The sequence below is a fragment of the Scylla paramamosain genome, chromosome 29 (assembly GCF_035594125.1).
Source record: "Scylla paramamosain isolate STU-SP2022 chromosome 29, ASM3559412v1, whole genome shotgun sequence".
NCBI classification, from domain to species: domain Eukaryota; kingdom Metazoa; phylum Arthropoda; class Malacostraca; order Decapoda; family Portunidae; genus Scylla; species Scylla paramamosain.
In genome coordinates this window covers 14,649,380-14,671,879 of record NC_087179.1, presented here as the reverse complement: position 1 = coordinate 14,671,879, position 22,500 = coordinate 14,649,380, and the positions used below count along the sequence as shown (strand labels likewise).

Here is a 22,500-nt window from a genome sequence, read left to right as displayed (position 1 = left end):
GATCATAAACTAAAGAAGTCAGACGACGCATATTCAACACAGTACGATCTTCACAGCATAATGCGTGGAGAAGCACCACTTCAAGGCCAGAGAGGACATTCAAGACACCAAACTCGTCCTCCACGCTACTAATTGCATCCACACCAACAACTACACATTTATTTCCTCCAAGAAAAAAAATTGCCAACATTTCATAGTTGGCTTCTTTTTAATGCCTATCTAGTTCTTCCCATCGCGTAAGGATATAACAATCATTATTTCACTGCTACATTTACATAACGATGATCAGTACTCGTAGGATATTTTGCATTAATGATGCACGGATTAGTTTACATTCTCGCCCACAGGTCTGTCACGTTTCCAGCAGGGTACTGTACGTACACTCATTATGGTACAGTGATGCTGCATTTCAACTCAGTGTTTTTATCTATTCTTGTCACATGCATCTAGCTATACAGTTCTCAGCTCACCTGTAAAATATTAAAGAGTCATTATATTTTCTCTGTGTACATCCGAAGGCTGAACAGGTAGACATTGTGGAGAAAGAGTCGAAAAACAGGAGACACTTCTATTAGACGCCCATCAGCTGATCAGTGTTATGTTATGAGTGAAGCGGCGGACCAATGGCGCCTTGGCTTCAACTGTCATGTTATGCCACCCCCATTCTATTATATACTTCCATGTTCTACCCTACCCTCCATGTTTATTGCATGAATGAATGAATGGGGTAGGTAAGTTAAGAACAGAGAAATGAAGAGCTGGAGAAAATGAAGGAGTAAAGTGTGTGAAGTGATCAAAGAAAGTAGAACGTAAGGCGATAGGCATTTATTTTTACTACATTGTTATAAAGGTTTTATCCTAATCCACATTTCATTTACAAGAATATAGGTGAATGCTCAATGTTTATTATGAATATTATGAAAAGGAGGTTTTCTTTTTCCTTGTATGTTTTATAGTGCATTCATTGCAGGTCAGTTTAGCACTTTGCACCAGCATCATATGTTCAGGTTGGGTTAGGTTAGGTAACGTAAGGTTAGATTAGATCAAGTTAGTCAAAGTAAAATAAAGTAGGATTAGGCTACGGTAGGTCAGTCAAGATAAAATAAAATAAAGTTATGTTAGGTTAGGTTACCGTTATGTGGACAACAGTACAGGGGTGTTGATATTATCTGAACATGGCAGTGTTTTAATGGATGTATGTATAGATAGGTACATGAGTTTTTAGATTATTTCATTATTTCAATATTATAAATATAAACTATATCATTAACGTGGATATATAGATAGTTACATTATTTTTTTGTTTCTTACTTTAACATACTTATATTTTTTTGTGAATGTTTGAAAAGATACTGAGATTTTGACAATATTTTAACATGTCGATATTTTGAGCGAAGGCCTCCATTATTGTCAAATCCGGATGGTGGTGAACGTAAACACGCAGTAGGCGCGTCGGGAAGCCAGGTGGGTGTTTTTATTTCTGTAACATTCCCTTCTCTGAGCCTCCCCTTTCCTCAGATACGTCCCTGCTGCTCCCTGGACCCCTGTGATAAGGTAAATATATAGAGGAAATAAAGTCATGCGTTATTTGCTCAGTTCTCAGTAAGGTGACAGTAAAGGAAATGTCTTATCTGTTTTGACTGATATGGTGATTACGTTTCCTGTTTCCTTTTGCCTTTAAGAATATCTGGGTAAAGTGATGTTGGGTCAAGTCAAGTCAGATTCATGTTCCTTCGGCTTATGTTAAGTTTGCTACTGTTAGATGCATAGTTCAAGTAAAATTACATTACGTTACAGTAAATTAGGTAAGTTAAGATCACATGCAAATTCGTTCAGGTTAGGTTAGGTTAGTCAAAGTATACTAAAGCAAGGTATAGTCAAGCCGAATTAGGTTAACTCAAATTTGTTCAATAAATATTTTATTGTAGTAGGTATATTAGGTTAGGGTAAGTTTGGGCCAGACTGGTTACATTTGGATACTTAAACCCATACTCAAGTTAGGTTAAGTTAGTTAGGGTGAAGTAAGGCCAGACTGAAGTTATATAAGGATGTATAAGATTAGACTCATTATATTAGGTTAGGTAAAGTTTATTATGGTAAGGCTAGACTCAGATTAGCTAAAGTTAGTTAAGGCTATACTCTAGTTAGGATAGGCAATGTTAATCAGTGAGAAATAAAGCCAAACTCAGGGCCATAATTTGAAACACTCCTGCACCACACCACTACATTCAGAAGGCTCTATATGAAGTTACACAGGTTTTTAAGAGTATTTTTGCAGTTCTAAGGACAGATTAACAAAATATCTATATCATGAATCAGAGAAACACTCCTGAGAACCTGGGGAATCATCTCTGTAGCAAGGCATTTCTGAATCTCTCAAAACCACCAATAGAATCACAACAACAAATCACCACCAACCATTACCACCACAGGAAGGAAGAAAGACAGTGCTGATTGGCTGGTGGTGCTGGGATGCTGCGTGACCTAACAACAGTGCTGGTGGGGGGGTCGAGAGGCCTTCCCCCTTTGCTGTCGTTCCTCTTCAAACTGGCCTGGGCGTCTCGGGTCCGTCTGCCACTCATCATTGCTGTCGGCTTCATGGTGACCAACATTCATCTCCGACTTGAGATCAACGTCAACATAGAGGTGGGGGAGGATGAGACAGCAGTGGCCGGAGTGGAGCAGCGGACTGGGGAGGAGGAGGAGGAGGAGGAGGAGGAAGAGGATGATGTGGAGGTATAAGGTAGAGAGGAGGATGGTGTTGGAAGATGATGTTGAGGTGGAAGAGAAGAGGAGGAGGAGGAGGTGGATGTAGAGGTGTAAGGAGGCAGAAGAGATGAGGATGGTGGAGAAGGAGGAGGTGGAGGAGTAAAAAGAGTTAAAAAAAAAAGATGTAAAAAGCAAGAAAGAGATTCAAACTGAGAAGAGGAAGACAAAACAGATAATTACCTGAAGAAAAAGGGGCTTTAACTAAAAGAAAACTTAACAAATTAAAGAAAAAGAAAAGATTTAAATACTAGAAAGGTTTTAAGGAGTAGGGAGGAGGAGGAGGAGGAGTTGGTGGTGTGTCAACCCAAACTGTGATATTACTGTATCTCCTCCAGGATTTACAACTCAGAAAACGAGTCATTCCCGGAGGTGGCTCTCTTTAATATTTCCCTCATGAACCAGCTGCCCAGTGACGTGCCTTCAGATGTCCTTTCACACACACACACACACACACACACACACTCAAAGTTCCCTTCTTGTAACTTACTAATTATGAGAGGCATCCCAAAAAGTGTTCAGATAACATAAGTCTTGGTACATGGTGTATGTTTCATCCCAGACCTGTGTAGTATTTATTTTTTTTTTTTCTCTTCATTTCACTTGCATAAAATTGTAGATCACATGGATGTTGTTGTGATTTGCTGTTGTTTTGTTTATATATATTTTTTTTTTTACTGTGGCTTAAATTTGTCTATTTGTCTTTGATTTGTCTGTCTGTACTGCATCTTTCTTTGTGTATATTTTTGTTGCTTAACTAATACAGAGGTCATCAATTCAGTTTGTATTTTGTAAGTGTTGATTATACTGCTCTCTCTCTCTCTCTCTCTCTCTCTCTCTCTCTCTCTCTCTCTCTCTCTCTCTCTCTCTCTCTCTCTCTCTCTCTCTCTCTCTCTCTCTCTCTCTCTCTTTAATAATATTCAATTCATAGCCATTCTTTCCTCTCTAATCTTTACATACACATTGCACTCTCTTCACCTGTCTTGTTTCCTTCCTGCGTCTCCCTCATTTGGGCTTGTCCAGCTGGCTTACCTGTATCTGTAGGAACTTAGACATTAATCACTGTACCTGTTTTATTGTGTATTGTGGATTATGATAATCTATTTATACTCTGATCATGATACCTTCATGAGTTCTCAGCTCAGCTTAAGAGCGAGAGCCATGCAATATGTTGGATTTTTTTTCAATATCTTTCCTTTTTTATAATGTTGATATCCGTGTGGTTGTTTATTTAGGGGTTTGTGTATTAAAATGATTGAACTTATGAAGTACAAGAAGTGTTGATTTTTTGTTGCTGTGTAAACTAAAACTTGCAGAGTAAGATATCAAAATATAAGGGAAAATTTGGATGTTAAACAGTATAATGATGATAATGATTTGAAAGTACAAGATTACAGACCACTGAAATATGTGTCAACTCACCATATTAAGAATGTGTGCAGCATGTTCATAATATTTCCATGCCTGGTAGCATAGTATGTATACAAAAGCAAGCTACTGCACTTGTCATAACTTAGTAGCATTACTTCTGTAAGAGGTCTCCTGGATGCAATACTTGTTAGGGTTAGCTTGCTCCAAATGTTAGACTCATGTACAGTGGATGCAGTCTGACTTGGTACTAGGAGTGCTGGCTGTACAGGTGCTCCCAAAACTATCTTTAATAAATAAGAGATCTACTCTGTGACACATTGGACAATATTATTTGGCATGTTTGGTGATTACAGTGGCAACAGTTGGCAGTCCTTCACACTAGGGATGATTGCCATATATTACGACCCAGAAAATAGGCGGTCATATCAGCATCACGTGAATCCATGCATATCAACCTTACCAATGCCACACATGATCAAGCAGCAGGTTTCATATTGTTTATTATGCCACAGTTCACACCTTACTTTAAAGAGAGTTTTGGGAGCCACTGTACCTGTCCACACTGTTGCCATAAGCCTTGTTGCCATAAGCCTAATATATCCTAAAAAGTACTGTATGAAGGAAGGTAATGTACTTTAACAAATACTGCATGTATAACACCTCTTAAGCTTGTGCCAGTAATACCAGGCTACTTGATACAGTAACATATTAACTACATAACTAACATGAAGAGACTGTATGAAAAGAAAAGTGAAATGTTGATAGGGTTGATGGGTTGTGTCCTGTGTAATTAATAAAGTTCTGTAATGGAATATTGTGGTGTTTCTATTTATGTATGTTACTCCTTGTGTAGTGGTGGGGCAGTAAATACCTGTGTAGCAGGGAAAAACTGATAGGAAAGAGTGAAAGGTCGGCCAAAATCTACTCAGGTTTTGGGGTCGTTTGTGGAGTCCATTGTTTAGTGTGTTGTTGCTGGCGATATCATATGATGTGACGAGCAAAATGACATGAGTGAGAGTTGTAATGTGGTATCAAAGACCATGTTGCTATGATGAATGTTGCAAAGTGTAGATACAGTATCATTCAATTCTTTACAAGTGTGCCCAGATAAAAAAAATATGAGTTACTGAAAATACTTAGTACAGTAAGAAAAAAGAATGTAGAATTGTAGATGATATTTAATTCTTAAAAAAAAAGTGTTAAATGGCAAAAAGTACTTATTCATACATAAAATAATAATGTGAATTGCAAATCATACTAAATTCATACAAAAACACTTCATTCACATTCATACAAAAGAGAAGATAGGTAACTGGAGAAACCAATAATTGATTGAAACACAAAACACTCCATATTGACTTAAAGAAATTAAGGAAAAAGGAAAGAATAATCCAAAACACAATGCTAATTCAAGAAACACCATACATTCCATTACGCAAAAAAATAATAAATAAACTTTAAAAATAAGAGGATAATCAAACAACAGAATGCATAGAAAATGTATCAGAGTATTAATACATAATGTTTGAGGCAAGCGGACAGACAGAGCGTGTGTCCGTCTCTTGCCGTCTCCTTACTGACTAACAACTGTACTGGTAGAATATGTGTGGGATTAATTGGCTTGTAATCTTGGGGGTTTTAGTGCAACTATCTACACCGTTATGAACTGCTGTCAATATAAGCGGGAGAAAAATATACGATGATAATAAATGATACGGAAAACAGTTTGGGGCCCAGCACAGACAAAATGACAGACAGATAGACCCCTCAAAGCACGTCTTCTGATAAACTCATAAAAACATCAATGATATATATACAAAACAGATAATGGTTGATAAAAAAAAAGTTGGAATGAGTAAGACATGAAGCAAAAACAGGTATATCATTAACACACACATACATGCACACAGATTAGTCCCTTATAAACTCAATAATAGCATTATCTTGGTCATTCAAACAAAACACACACACACATGCACCATAATTCCTTTGACTCAATAACCCACCTCAACAAAACCAACTGGAGTCATCTCGCTCAACCAAACACACCTATCAAACACACAACACACATACACATATCCTAACCCCCACACGACCCAACAAAACCCACTGGAGTCATCTCAGTCACTCAAACACACCTATCAAACACACACACACACACACGCGTATCCTAACCCCACATGGACACAACAAAACCCACTGGAGTCATCTCAGTCACCTAAACACACCTATCAAACACACACACACACACACACACACACACACACACATATCCTAACCCCACACGGACACAACAAAACCCACTGGAGTCATTTCACTCACCCAAACACACCTACTAAACAATAATGCCTGGCCTACAGAACACAAAGACAGACCCTAACACTAACGCTTGGTATCAGGAACCCCGGCGCTCTCTGGGCAAACTGGGAGCCGGAGGGAACCTATCGGGCAGCAGCGGAGGCCCAGTGCTTGCCGCTCCCACCAGTGACTAATGTGCATCACTCATCACAACCCAAGGAGGACAGGTGGCTTACAAGACCAGTCGCTGATCCTCCACCCTGGTCACTGCAATGCTATCTAACCCTCTCACTGTTATTTTGTTACTTGATGCATTTCTCCTTCTATTTGGTATGCTAAACAAGACCCAGAAAAATAGACAAAAAAGGGAGAGAACAAAAAATATATACATACATCTTTGTTACGTGACACATCCATACTTCATCATAAGACCCTTTGACATGTTTCTTTTCACCCCACAGCCATTTCTGAATGGTGTACCAGCTGGGTATTGGAAAATCTGTTGCCTTAATCTTTTTTTCTTTCACAGATGCTTCTGAATTTTGTGTCAAATTTTAGATGCTGTGATTTGTAGTACATTGCAGTGAAAGGGTTATAGCTAGAATCTTATATAGTTCTATTCAATATCTAATTAAATTTACACTATGTTAATCTATTTTTTCACCTTTAGTGTTGGTGGATTGTCTAGCTTAATTAACAACTGATTCGACAATTACTGTACGTACATACACTATACCCACTAATATTCTTTAATTTGAGCATATGTATAGGTAATAATAATAGGTATACTAATCATCTATGTATATCATCTCCAGTATTGCACTTTGCCAATCAATGATGCTTCCGCACATCATCATATTCATCACATGTCCATCAATCCCAGACTCTCATGTCATCTGTGCAACTCTCACACCGCCACCACCAACTCATACTGCTGCTGACTTCCTGACTAGCTGCATCCCTACCCTCCCCCACCACCACCACCACCATCAGGGGAAGCACTCACCACTCACTCACCACTCATCACTCACTCATAACTTATTCACCCAGCTCATCACATCAACAGGTGGCAACACTTCAGGGCATATTTGGTAACAGGATACAGTGCACCCCCATGCAGCAAACCCTGGTACAGTAACTGCTGGATGTGAGGAATGTTCTGAGCCACTGAACAAGCCTGGCATTGTTGTGAAGCAAAAATATAACAAGTCCACAGAGCCTCCCACCCACAGCACACAGTGAACTAATCTTCACTAAATACAGCAGAAAGTCAGGAAAGATACAGTGAGTGTTGTACAAATATATATTACTGAATGACTGCCTTTATATAGCGACCTGAGTTTGCTAAAAGACTTCACTGTAACAACCATCAGATAGAGGCAGTTTTTGGAAATAAGCTAGTCTTGCCCTCTGGTGGCTCATTACAGCAAGGGTTCACTGTGGTGGCTGCAGGGAGTTAATATATCTCATCGGCAACACAGTCTAGCTAAGGCTGAAAATTTACTGATTACTAACATACAGATTCTCACTCATATCAAATCTGAATAGTATTTCTCTTAGAGTAAAAAAGTAATAACATACAAATATGTAGGTATGTATGCAATATACATTACACAACAGGGAATGAGTAATACATGCATGAGGACCTGTATACATATAACTTTTAGTCCAGTGGTCACAATACAATCTGGTCCTCCAATACTGTGTTTCCCAGACTCCCCAGAGTGCGTAACGGACTATTGGTTCACACCACAGTGCCGTGCCACCCTACAGGACACACGACAACAGTCACACTCACTCACTTGTCCTGTACTGCTTGAGGCAAGGAAGAGAAGTGTTGCAGAAGAAGAGCAAAGAAGTAAAGGTGAATCTCTCCATGAATGTATCATTTATGAAGAGAATTTTATCCATTGTCCTTTTTTACACAAGCAGAATTCACATCCACAAATTAAAAAAAAAATAATATGAAGAGACACCAGCAGCAGTAAAATGAGTATCAAGTGGTAATTAAGGCTTTTTAGTTTTGTTTTATTTCATGCTGTTGCAAAGAGTTACCCAAGTGAAGTAGCATCTCATTACCATTCCAAGTCACTATGAAGATGAATGAAAGTATTGGTGAATAAAAGGAAAGGACTAAAGGCAAATTTCAATCTATGAAAGTTTGATTTACATCCATAATCTTGTGCTTTACCCTGATTTACAGATGCAGAATTCACATTTATGAATTAAAAGTATGAATAAGTAATCAGAGGTAACAAAAAGAGTAATTAAGTAATTCAAATATTCTAGTGCCTGTAGGTTTCTGTTTTCTCTGCATGAATCACCAAGGTTATTCACACAAAGCAAGAACAAAACTAACACATCACACCATCACATCCCTTCAGAGCACTGTAGAAATAGTACTCAGAAATTCACCTGAAGACAAGATAATTTTTTACCCTTGAGAGTCGCCCTGCTGGAAAGTGAACCCCTGGCATGGAGGTAAGAAGCACAGTGCCCTGCAGGGAAGATATATATATATATATATATATATATATATATATATATATATATATATATATATATATATATATATATATATATATATATATATATATATATATATATATATATATATATATATATATATATATATATATATATATATATATATAGCAAAAAGTCAGGGTGCATTAATTCTGAAATCCACATTTCAAGAAAATCAATGATCAAGATTTGTAATACTGAGGAAAAACTGAGGAGTTAATGCAATGTGTCTGTACAGAGCTGGGTACAATGGCAAGATAGGTGTAATTCACCATAAGCATTTGATTTATCACTTTCTGCCAATTCCACAGGTACCAGGACTTTTGGAGATAATGCACTCTGCTGTTTTACTGCAGACCTAGACGTGAGGATAAAACTATCGTCAATCCCCTTTGCTTCTGGGGCCCTTGTACTTCCAGTTATTACAATGCAGTTAGTGAAGGACACTGGCAGGAGTGGTCTGTGGCAAGACTGAGTGGAGGACATCACTGGTGTCTTCCTGAGAGAGCAGCAATAAACGTGCTCCTTGTATTACAACTTGGTTCATTCTCACTAAACTTTCATAACAGTGAATATTGATTACACTGCTTAAAGTTAACATTAAGAGACTAGCTAAAAACATGTGGTATACTATGCATATATATATATATATATATATATATATATATATATATATATATATATATATATATATATATATATACTGAACAAGACCTACAATAGGAAAAAAAGAGAGAGTGAGAGGACAAAAACATATACGAGTACATACATCCTTCTTACCAGTTTCTGAACTAGAAAGAAAAGAGGAAGAAGAAAAAAGGAAGACATGATACTACTATTACATATTTTAAAATACAAAAAATAAAAACAAAATGAAAAAAAAAACATAGTACAACAACATACATGCTTTCAATAGCAACAAATAAAAATAAGACAAATGGAAGATATCATACCACCACATACTCCTTTTCAGTTGTTAAAATAAGGAAAGGAAGAAGAAAAGACAATACTACTACATCCTTCAACAATTACAAAAACAAAAAAGACATAAATAATATAGATACAGAAACAAGACAATACTGCTACAGACATACCTTTTGCAACACATGCACAATAAAAAAAATAATAATAATAATAATAACCACAAACAAAATAACAATAAGAAACACACACATACATGGTAAGTACACACAAAACAACAAAACACAACACAACAAAACACAAATAGACCAACAGATAGACAGATAGACAGATATACTTCAAAGTTACATAACAGATGGTAACACAACTGTACTCTTAGCAACAATTCACCACCAAGGTAGGTAACATCACCATAATACAATACTCATGGGCGCTCACCACTTACCACACCATAACACACACCACACCAGCCCTAGATGGTAACACTGACTGGTAACAAGACATACCCTCCTTACTATCCCAACACAGTCTTTGGATGGACTGAATGGGCTGAGTTTCCATGCACACTTAATACTTCAGCTAGGGTCTGGTTTAAGAGTAACATACATCTAAAGGTAACACAGAGGCAGGAGTCAGGCAGGGAAGATCAAGAGTCATGTGGGTGATTGGTAAAAGCATCATTATCTTATGGCTTCATACTGAGAGTGATGGATTGATAGGTAGACAGATGCAGAGTTGTGTGGGTGGTTACTGAAAATGGATGATGGACAAACATGCAGAGTAGTATAAGTAAAGAGTGGATGTATAGATAGACAGACAGTAGATGTAGTGTTGTCTGGATGCTTGGTAATTACAGGGTCATCTTAAGATTACTTGGTGAGGATGATGAACAGACAGATAGGTAGACACACAGACAGACTGACAAGGATACAAGTGGAGTTATTTGTTATTTAATACATATATATATGTATCTATACTTTTTTTACTTTTTTGTCTTGTTTTTTCTTCCTCACAGCATGTCTTTCTTCAATTTTTGGCACCATATACATGAGTTTCCTTCAGCCTCATTAACAAAGATGAGGGAAAACTAGTCTCCTCCTCCTCCTCCTCCTCCTCCTCCTCCTCCCAGCACAGCATCTCTCACACAGAAAGTCTCCACACCTCCACATGCTGCTGTGCTAAGGAACATCACTCAGTCTCTCTGGACACCACTTAGTCCTGCTGAGCCCCTCCAGGAATAACACAGGCTGGCAGTGGTCACCTCAGCCATGCACACAAGATATACAGACACTGAGACATGAGGGGCACCAGCTGTGGTCACTGTTCGCTATATACACACACATACGGCTACTTCATTGTACATTCAGGGTTTGGTTGACGTAGCACTGACCGGAGTGAAGCAGGGTACTCACGTCAATGCTAATCTTGTACATACACTAGTGACTGCGGCAACAATGTGCTTGGCCAAGGGACTGACACGCTCATAGCACCATATCCTGCCCCCAAGTGTGACTCCCATGGCCACATGGACCCTCGGAAAGCTAAACAGCCCCTCACACAGCCATACAGGTGATAGAGACCCTCACAAGACCACACACCCCCTCAGAAGACCCCACAGCCCCTCAGAGTAGCCCCACACAACCTACACATTCCCTTCCATTAACAGAACATGAAAACTCAATCCCTTCATAACACAAAAACCTGGATCAGTTCCTCTAACTTCTGGCATAACATTCTCTGGAGAGGGGAAGGGGGAGGGGTTGTTCTTGTACACACAAACACATCATAAGCACTAACAGTAATGGCTTAAGGGTCATATTTACATGACTATATCCTGTTGTGAAGGTCCCTATGTATCATCACCTGGTATAAACTTCAGCCTGAAATATCACAGAGCTTTTCATTTCAGCGCCGCCTCACACACTTCCCCCAGCCAGCTGTGGTAACCTGACTTGCTGATGTCTAGTGCAGGCCTCCATCAAAACCTCTCATCCTCTGCCACAGCCAGGGGAGTGTAGCGGCCATTGGGAATGTTGCCTGTGGGGGATAGGTTAGGTTAGCTTAGGTCAGGTTAGGTCATGTCAGGTCAGATCAGGTCAGGTCAGGCTGGGTTGGGTTGGATTGGGTTAGGTTAGATTAGGTTAGGTTAAGTCAAGTTAAGTTAGGTTAGTTTAAGTTAGGATAGGTTAAGTTTAGGTTAGGTTAGGTGATGGGATAAGAGTCATTATAGTGGACTGTAAGAAAGTTTTTATTTATTTATTTATTTTTTTTTATGTAAGAGGGGCACTAGTCAAGGGCAACAAAATTTATATAGAAAAAATGCAGTTGTTACAATGAAGTGCAGGGAAGTGATGTGGGGAGTATGGTGAATGTGATAATTAAGGAAATAAGAGTGTTTATGAATAATCAAGAACACATACAAATACTTACTGAGGTTAATGCTAAAAATAAAAATAGGTACAAACCCACAAAAGAAAACATACTACTAACAAAATAAGTAAACAGAAAGAAAGATCAGCTCCAATGAATAAGCACTGGCCAGATTCCACAACATGGAGAAACAGCATGTATGAAGGTAAGTGAAAATAAATAAATGAATAAATAAATAAATAAATAAAACAGATGAAGGAACCAAAACAACAAAGAAACACCCATTAAACCCACCAAGAGAAAAAAAACAAATAAATACGCAAAAATACACAAACAAAGTAATCAAAACAGCAAAGAAAACACGCACCATTCTCCCTGACTGGCTGTGGCTTAGGGGCAGCACTCCTCTGGGCCTTGCAGTAGTTAATAAGCTGGTGCAGGCTGAGGTATATAGCAGCACATGTAGCAGCCATCACTGAGGCACCCTGGAACACTCGCCTGTGACCATATTTCACCAGCAGGTGGCCGCCCACGAAGGTCCCAATGCACCGACCTGAGGCAAGGATGCAGTGAAGGGCATTGGGTTAGGTTTGGTTAGGTTATATGGTGTGGTGTGGTTATGGTGTGATTGTGGTGTAGCTGTGGCAAGTTTGTGGTGTAGTTGTAGGGACGCTGGTGAGGTTATGGTGTGGCTATAGCAAATGTGTGGTGAGGGTGTGGTTTGGTTGTGGTGTGGTTGTGGTGAGGGTGTGGTGTAGCTGTAGTGTGGTTGTGGTGAGGTTCTGGTGAAGCTATGGTGAGGTTATGTGACTAAGAAAGGAGGAATTTTCAAGATGTCATTATCATTATCATTTTCATTGTTGTTTTTGTTGTTATCTTGCCCAAACCTAGCTCAACTCATTAGCATCATATAATGCAGCTTTTTATTATCATCATCTTTCTCCTCATCATCATAACCATCATTACCATCATTATTATCCTCATCATCAACACAACCATCATCATTATCACCATCATAATCCTCAGCATTGCCATAAATCACAATACTCATCCATTATCTTCTCAACAAGCACTTCAGACAATAAAAAATTTCACCACCATTTCTAAAACTTCCCAAACTCACCACAATCCTCCATTCAGCAGCCTCACATCATATCCAAACATAAACAAAACTTCAATATATTCCTTTACCTTCTATCTCATTCCACATCATAAATAAAAAGGATAACCTGAATATATTTAACCTTATACTTTCTCTCACCCCTATTCTGCTCACCTCACTAGTGCAAGAGTTAACCAGCACCTTCACTCCTTCACCCATTTTCCTGGTAAACTCTGAAACTCACTCTCTGCTTCTGTTTATCTCCCCTTCCTCTGACTTTGTCCACCTCCCTAGTGCAAGAGTAAACCAGCACCTTCACTTCTTTACAACTTTCACTGGTAAATTCTGGAACTCACTACCTGCTTCTGTCTTAACCCCCATTCCTATGACATAAACTACTGCAAGAAATGGGTACTGGGACTTCCTCAAACACTAATTAGTGGGTTTTTTTTTTTTCTGACCTCCCCCATATGTAAATGATAGGAAAAGGATGATTAGACAAGTTTATAGATGGAAATGACAGGTGGAAATAGGTAAGTGTATCTGTCTTACAAAGGGACTGCCATGTGTAGGCTTGATGTCTTCTTGCAGCTCCCCTTATAAAGTTTCCACGGGTTCATCCCATTTCCCTTTATATATTCACATTTCTATTACTTTTTAACATTTCTGCCATATTACCATTTTGTTTTCACTATAAATATTTTAACCTGTCATCTTTGCTGCTTTGAACATTTTGCAGCAGCACCATCAAATCAAATCAATAAATCAATCAGTCCCTTATTTTCTCATGTTCTAATGTTCACCTATGCCATCTACTGACCTATGTTGTAGTGGGACACCCAGACAAGGGCCTGAGCCGTAGCCACAAAGGTCTTGGGGGCGAGCTTGTAGGCAAGAGTTGCCGCTGACACATTGAGGAGGTTGAGGGTGAAGAGTTCCAAGGTGTCGATGAGGGCCACCCACCACGGATTGGTGATGTAAGACAGGCCTGTGGGGAGGGGCTGAGTTAAGGGAGGGGCAGGGAGGGGATGAGTTACGGGGGTGCAGAGAGGGGCAGGGAGGGGTTGGCTGAGTTAAAGGAGGTGAAGGGAGGTGCAGAGATGGGCTGGCTTAGTTAGGGAGGTAGCCTGCTAGTTACAGATTTAAGTAACACACACACACACACACACAAACATATCAGGAAACTGGAGAGATACAAAGAGCAGCAACAAAGATGACCCCAGCATTAAGTAATGAGACATACGAAAAGAGACTAGAAAAACTAAACCTTCCGACTCTGAAACAAAGGTAGAGAGGAGACTTAATTGCGATATATAGACTAATGGAAGGACTGGAAAAGGTCGACACCAACGAAATTATGACATGGGCTACAAGAGATATGAGAGGCATGAAAAGAAGCTGGAAAAAGAAATTTGTAGGAGAGATATAAAAGATAACAGTTTTCCACAAAGAGCAGTTGATACATGGAACTGTCTCAACAAGGATGTGGTGCAAGCAAACACTATTCATAATTTCAAGGCCAAGTTAGATGATAATAGACACAGTGGCAGGCCAGTACAAGCACAGCTCCTTTCTTGTATGACACAACTAGGTAATTACACACACCTAACACTAAAATGACACAGCAAGAAACTCAGCAAGACACAGTTAAGAGTATGCAGACAAACACTGATCTAGGCACCACAAAGGATCAACCAAACATTTCACTGGAGGAAATGGCATGTGGGCACAAACAGTACATACAGATTAAGTTAAAGAAAATATAACAATTTCACTTATAAAAAAGACATAATAAGCTTGACTTGTCCCCATGAAAAATGAAAACTGACTTAATAAGATGAACTCCACCCCATCAGAAATAAAAACAGGTCAACACACACCCATGAAACTAAAGAAAAATATAACAATTCCCCTTATAAAAGCACATACAGATTAACTCAACTGTACCAAAATCAAAACAGATATAACAAACTTAACTCCATCCAGTCAGAACAAAAGCAGGCCACACTCACAAACACACCCACAAAACTAAAGAAAAATATAACAATTCCCCTTATAAAAACACATAATAAGTTTGACCCAACCCTACCAGAAAATCAAAACAGACATGACAAACATAACTCCACCCCATCAGGAACAAAAACAGACCAACACACACCCATGAAACTGACCAGCAAACCTGACGCAGTAGCCCACAAAGGCCAGCATGATGAGGTAGTGGTGGCCACAGTACTTGACCACCACGCCGCTGCGGTAGAGGAAGGGCACGGACGGCAGGATGCTGAAGGAGGTGGTGAGGCCAATGAGCAGCTTGCTGGCCTTGAGGTCCTCCAGGTATAGGTAGACAAAGGTGATGAGGTACCCCCAGAAGGTGCCCAGGATCGTCATGATCAGCAGCAGCACACTCAGCTCAGCCGTCCGCACCAGCTGGGCCATGTTCTTCAGCTGTTCAGTGACAGAGTTTTTTTTTATCTATTTATTTTTTTTATATGGGAGGGGCACTAATCAAGAGCAACAAAATTATAATAAAAAATAAAAGGCCCAATGAGGTGCTGGTCCCTGAACAATCAAAAGCAGTTGTCAAAAATTAATTAATGTGTCAGTTTTCTTTTTCACTCTTTCACTGTGATAAGAAACAGTCCACTAACAACAATGTATGAAACCCTTATAAGCATAGCCAAGAAAGAAGGGGGTAGAAAGGACTAAGAAGACTAAGAAGAAGAAGAAGAAGAAGAAGAAGAAGAAGAAGAAGAAGAAGAAGAAGAAGAAGAAGAAGAAGAAAGAAGAAAGAAGAAAATGGCAAGAGGAAATGTCTCAGAATGCTTGGTAACTGAGGAAAGATGTGGCAAATAGCAGTGACAGGGTTGACTTAGTAATGATGAAGTGCTATGTGTGTGTGTGTGTGTTGTGACAGTAATGAGTCAATTTTCTTTTCAACTCAGTAGTAATGAAGTGTTGTGTGTTGGGCTATGCTTCTTTTCAGCTGCCTGCCAGTGTGTGGTGCATCAATATTTTTTTTAACCTGGTATTGATGAAGTGATGTGTGTGTGTGCTATATGTATTTAGTATATTTTCTTATCTTTTATCCTCTATTTCCCTCTCATCAAACTAAATGTCATAAGAATGTGAAACAGAGCAATGATAATGATGATAAATAAATTGAATAAATGAGATAATAAAAGAATAAACAATATACTTTTCACATCCAATCTTTCCTTTAGAACCTCAATCAATAAATCCAACAGCAACACAATAAACAACAGACTTTCCCTCACTAATCCTTAATAACAGTACAATAAACAGACTGCCACACCAATGCTTCTCTCAACAGAGCTTCAACAAACAAACCTTTTCTCCCTCACCACTCCTCAATAAACACACCAAATAACAACAGAACAAACAAACACTCATACACTCCAATCTTTCCCCAGCAGAACCTCTCCCTCACCCAGTAATAAAAAAGCAAACAAGATTCCCACACAAACCCATCCCCAACACAGCATCACAAACAAACACATAACACTCCCACACCAACCCATCAACAACACAGCACCCAAGACAAACACAGCAGGACGTACCAGGCTGCGACGCTGGATCTTAACCTGGATGGGCAGGGCGAAGGTGGTGACAAGAGTGATGAGCATAAGGGTGCCAAACACATAGAAAACCGGGGCATAGCTGTAGATGCCAAACGTGCCCACCTTGGAGTCCACCAGGAAGCCACTGAGGGGTGTGAAGAGGGCTGGAAAGGGACACCAGGACATATGAAGGCCAATAATGTTATGTCAGTATCATCAGAGTGTTTGCTTAGCTGTGTTTGGTTTGTTACAGTTTACAGGGCCTGAGTTAATGTTTGAAGTGTAAAAAGACCTACAAGGAAACCATCAGGGTATAGTAAGTGTTTATCTAGCTGTGTTTGGTTTGTTTTAGCAAGGAGAGGCATGAAAAGAAAGCTGCAAGGAGACACTAGAACATATTAAGAAGTATTTACCTAGCTATGTTTACCTTGTTCTAGTATTCAGAGCCTTAGTTAGTCTTAGAGGCATGAAGAGAGAGCTGCAAGGAAACACTGGGATGTATTAAGTAGCGTTTATCTAGCAATGTCTGCCTTGTTATAGTGTGCAGGGCCTGAGGTACCATTCATCTTCACCCACAGCCTAGGAGTGTTTATCTAGCTGTGTTTGGTCATTTACATAGTTGTGTTTGGTTTGTTAAAAGTATACAGGACTTAACCTAGCTCTCTCTCTCTCTCTCAGCTCTTAGCCATTCCAACACAGGAAGGAAAGCAAGACTCAAGGAAACCAACAGGATACATTAAGGAATGCCTACCTAGATGTGTTTGGTTTATTAAAGTATAAAGGACCTAACCTAGCTTTTCTTTCCCAGCCCTTAGCCACTCCAATAGAAATGCACAAGGACTCACCCACAGCGAGGAGACCAAACATCTTCTCCCTGCCGTAGTCTCCATTGTGCTGGTGGACCATCGTCAGCGCCACAGCCTCCAGCAGCGACACCAGGATGGAGGAGAACATTTCAGCCAGTGCCCTAAGACTGAAGTACACCCACAGCGTCACCCTGCAGCATGACGAGGTGTCCAGCAGCTGTGTGTCATTGCCCTGTTGGAAAGAGATAGTGGTTTTGATTTGAGGTTTAAGTTAAGGTAGGTAAGGTTAGGTCTGAATAACATTAGTGTGCGTTTGATTATTTTATGTTGTAGTAGGTTTTTACTGAAGATTAGCTTGGGTCTGATGAAAAATATAAAAAACATAATTCAATCCTGGAAAAAAAGAAAAGGAAAAGAAAGGAAAGTGCAAACAGAAAAATACAAATAGTAGGTACATAAATACATAAATACATATACATATATACAAGCATACATACACAGAAATTCTTGTAGCCACACTTCCCTATTGTCAAAGTTTTCACAGTAGAGCAATGAACACATAAATACAAATAGAAATGGGAGGTACAGAAATATATATACAAGCAACCAATTATATACAGGTAAATAAAGGTATATAAAAAGAAAAAACAAACAGAGACATAAGGACAGGTAAGAAAACAGGTAAATACAAGACAGGAAAGAAAAGAGGTAGATGTAAACAAGGAGATGTACACAGGTAAATATAAAGAAGTAAATGCACAGGTAAACAGACACACAGACAGACAGGTAAACACAAACATAAACAAACAACAGACAGGTAAATAAAGATAAAATAAACAGGTAAATAAAAACAAGTGAGAAAAAAAACAAACAAACATAAACCAACAAGAATCAAAACAGGTTAACCACAAACAGGTAAACAAACAGACAAACAAACAGACACCCAGGTAAACAAACACAAACACACCTGCTTGGTCACGTTGCACACAATCTGGCAGTGCGGCTCCCTAGTATGGCAGGAGAGGTTGGTGTAACTGGCGCTCTCATACAGGAAGTTCTGCAGAGAATATCGGCAAGATGCATCCTCCTCCTTGTGCTCCTCCTCATCCTCCTTTTCTCTCCTCATCTCCTCTTCTGGCATCACTGACTCATTAAACCTAAATGTGACCTGCTGGGAGAAACAAAATGTCTGTTATGATGATGTGTGGTTGTGAGCGGATCCCTCTGCTGCCACCATTTGTATGCAAACGTGTCATTATGATTGTTTTTATGGTAGTGTCTTGGAGTTTGTGTATGCAAGAGAAAGGAGAAGAGGACAGTAAGTGTATATGTGGAAGGTACTGGTGGTGGTGGTGGTGGTGGTGGTGGTAGTCATCATAGAAGAAGTAGTAGTAAGATGGTTGTAGTAGTAGTAGTAGTAGTAGTAGTAGTAGTAGTAGTAGTAGTAGTAGTAGTAGTAGTAGTAGTAGTAGTAGTAGTAGTAGTAGTAGTAGTAGTAGTAGTAGTAGTAGTAGTAGTAGTAGTAGTAGTAGTAGTAGTAGTAGTAGTAGTAGTAGTAGTAGTAGTAGTAGTAGTAGTAGTAGTAGTGGTGGTGGTGGTAGTAGTAGTAGTAGTAGTAGTAGTAGTAGTAGTAGTAGTAGTAGTAGTAGTAGTAGTAGTAGTAGTAGTAGTAGTAGTAGTAGTAGTAGTAGTAGCAGCAGTAGTAGTAGTAGTAGTAGTAGTAGTAGTAGCAGTAGTAGCAGAATTGAATTACTGTAGTAGTATCAGCTAGCACCCGTACAGACAGACTAATCAACATCTATAAAGTAAAATGTTTCAGTGTCTTATCTACTACTACTACTACTACTACTAACAGACTGGTGGAAGTCACAGGGTGGTTTCATGATGCAAAGAATTCTGCATCACTAATGGGAAGAAAAATAAATAAACACAAGAACCTGAATAACCATCAATGCGGCCAGTGCATTTGAGAATACAGCTTAAAGAACACACCCAAACAATTATAAAACAAGGAAAAAACTCATGAAAACTCACCCAAACAAGTAGACCTGCAAGTTAACTAAATTATATCCTTTTATCTTAACAAACTGACTCAACCATCCAGCCAAAAAACTAGCTCTTGTTCCTGCATCAGCATCTGTTCTTATCTAGTCACTCCTACCTGCTCCCCATCAAAGGGCAGGTACTGTGGGGTGCCATGGGCTGGCTGCAGCAGCATGAAGAACTGTGCACTGGTGTCTTCCTTGCCTGCCTCGCCCTCAAAATTGGTCTCGTTGCCTGCCTCCCTGATGGTCACCTGCTCCTCACACACCAGCCGACAGTTGTCCACTCTAGGGAGGCCAGAAGGGTGTCATATGGTTAGAGTTTAGCATCACAGGAGAGGCAGTCACCCTAGTTATTTTTTGGGTTAGAAGTCTACTTTTCAACATGCTCTTGGGAAAGGTATCAGTGTTTTCAAGAGTGTTTCCATGGTTCTTGTGATAGTTTAGTAAGGATTCTACACTTTTAACAGGCTGTATGTTAATAGATTTTCAAGAGGACATTCATGATTTCAATCCTGTACCATCAGTAAGAACACTCAAGAGAACCTGACTGATCATCTCTGTGGTCTTTTAAAACAGTCCAGATAAGAGCCTAGCTTACTGGAAGGTATTGGACATGAGGGGGAGGGGCCGGGAGCAGGTGGACAAGCAGGACTCCACCTCCAGCGTGGCCTTATTGGAGGAGCAGTGCAGGGACAGTGGGGTGTCCTCAGCACTGGTGGACTTGCAGGATGGCACAAACAGGAGGCCAACGTGAAGAAACATTGCTGGAACAGATCACATTTCATCAGGGACTTCTACTCGTCTGTATAAGAGAATAAGAATATCAAATGAAGCTGCAAGAAGCTGGCAAACTTACACATGGCAGTCCCTGTAGAGAACATTTCAAATATTTATGTATCACTTGTATTTCTAGAGGACTGGTTTGTGTGCAGGGCTTTCAAGGTACAGTATATTACCTTGCCTACTTGCATCTACCTTTTACCTCTATCCATAAAAATATCTAATTATCTTTTATGCATGAAGAGCAGCCAAGGGTACAAAAGGTGGGTGAAAGGTATGTTTACCCTTCTTTCTCTGCTAATGTTGTTTTTTGCTGATTATTCTGAGTACTAAAAATATTGTTAGTAAAGACACACAGGAGAAAGAGTGTAGTAGGTTGAGCTTTTCCTCTTTCTTAGTCAACAGAACTTTGTGAAAGACTGTAGTGCAAAGATATGTGTCTAAAAAGATGCAGGTGATTATGGTAACAATTACCTGATAGTGAAAGTGTTCAGCTGCAGCTCATAAAAAGTAAAACAGGAAAAATTCTCTCTCTCTCTCTCTCTCTCTCTCTCTCTCTCTCTCTCTCTCTCTCTCTCTCTCTCTCTCTCTCTCTCTCTCTCTCTCTCTCTGCCCAGCTTCAGAGAGACACATTTAAATAAATGTATCTAACAATAAACACAAAGATAATTGCTATATATTTAGTTTGTAACATTTTGAAACTGCCAAGGACAATAATGGGAGAAAATTTTATATTTATTTGATCATTACTGAATTAATTTTCTGAGGCAACTGAGGAAAATTAATGGGAAGAAAGAGTTATATTTGCCCTATCACTAGTGCATTATGATTTTCTTTTCCTTTCTGTTTAAGACTACGAAAAATGATGATGTGATTATTTATTCAGTCATTAGTAAATTACACCTTTCTTTTTCTTTCTGTCTTAGACTAAGAGGAAAAATAATAAAGTGGGAAAAAAAAGTGTCATACAATTAAGTTTGTCATTATTAAGTTCAAGTTTCAAGAGTCTAATCTGGTTAGAACTTGCCCTGAAACTTTTCAATGGCACCATAATGCACCATACTACACCACAACATAACATAATACACCATAACATAACATGCTACACCACAACACCACACACCAACACCACAACACCACACCACAAGACAACACAACACAACACTCACCAAAGAGCATGCAGATGATGGTGATGGCCCTGTAGTGTCCCAGCTTGTCGGCCACCATCCCCACAATGGGCGGGCCAATGAGGGCAAAGAGCGGCAGGGCGGAGTTGATCCATGTCACCTCCTGCATGCTGATCCCCAGAAACCTCATGTGGATATTCAGGAAGACCATCACGCACCCCAGGGCTGGTGGAGAGAGGAGCAGGAGTGGGGGATTAATGAGGGAAGGCAGAAGTGACTGTGTTGGGGGGAGTGGGGGAGTTAGTAAGGAGATAAAAAGTTACTGTTTCTTTTCCTATCTAATTCTAGTAATCTTAGTTTATAGACAGAAGGAGGAAGAAGAGGAGTGAGGATGTTAGTGAGGGAATATATTAGTGTTTGGGAGAGTGGAGAGTACAAGTTATCATTATTATCTGGTTCTAGTTCTACAGTTTACAAGGTGCCTTTGTCTACCTCTCTTTCTAGTATAGAGCGAAAATACTGGTTACTGCCTGAGAGGAGGAAGAGGAGGAGAGGGAGGAGGAGTGAGGAAGTTAGCATAAAAAAACAGTAGGGAAGTTACGATTTTTCCCTCCTGGTTTTAGTTCTTGTATACGAGAGGGTCTGCATTACATTATGTTGTTAGTGTAAGGAGTTATTATCTATTTAGTACACAGGGCTTAATTTAATGGCTTCTAATACTCAAGGACTTTAAAGAGTTCTGTTCTCTGTGTAAATGCGTCTATTTTTTTTGTTTCTCGTATACATGCCTCTATCTTCTGTTTCTGGTAT

General features: G+C 39.4%; 1 protein-coding gene across 7 annotated transcripts in view; it reads right to left on the bottom strand.

Annotated features, from left to right (window-relative positions):
• Nucleotides 1–3,576: 3,576 nt before the first annotated feature.
• LOC135115379 (uncharacterized) overlaps nucleotides 3,577–22,500 on the bottom strand; it is a 49,716-nt gene continuing 30,792 nt past the window's right edge. For 4 of the 7 annotated variants that reach the window (XM_064032095.1, XM_064032092.1, XM_064032094.1 and 1 more), the window contains exons 3-12: nucleotides 21,733–21,915; nucleotides 20,382–20,547; nucleotides 19,900–20,068; nucleotides 18,706–18,909; nucleotides 17,778–17,970; nucleotides 16,933–17,096; nucleotides 15,526–15,799; nucleotides 14,175–14,342; nucleotides 12,620–12,805; nucleotides 3,577–11,919 (exon numbers count right to left, since the gene is read on the bottom strand). In XM_064032095.1, the coding sequence (XP_063888165.1) occupies nucleotides 11,861–11,919; nucleotides 12,620–12,805; nucleotides 14,175–14,342; nucleotides 15,526–15,799; nucleotides 16,933–17,096; nucleotides 17,778–17,970; nucleotides 18,706–18,909; nucleotides 19,900–20,068; nucleotides 20,382–20,547; nucleotides 21,733–21,915 (1,766 nt within the window). In that variant the 3' untranslated portion in view covers nucleotides 3,577–11,860. The remainder of the gene's footprint in view (nucleotides 11,920–12,619; nucleotides 12,806–14,174; nucleotides 14,343–15,525; nucleotides 15,800–16,932; nucleotides 17,097–17,777; nucleotides 17,971–18,705; nucleotides 18,910–19,899; nucleotides 20,069–20,381; nucleotides 20,548–21,732; nucleotides 21,916–22,500) is intronic. The other 3 variants (XR_010275974.1, XR_010275975.1, XM_064032096.1) reach the window with 3 other exon arrangements.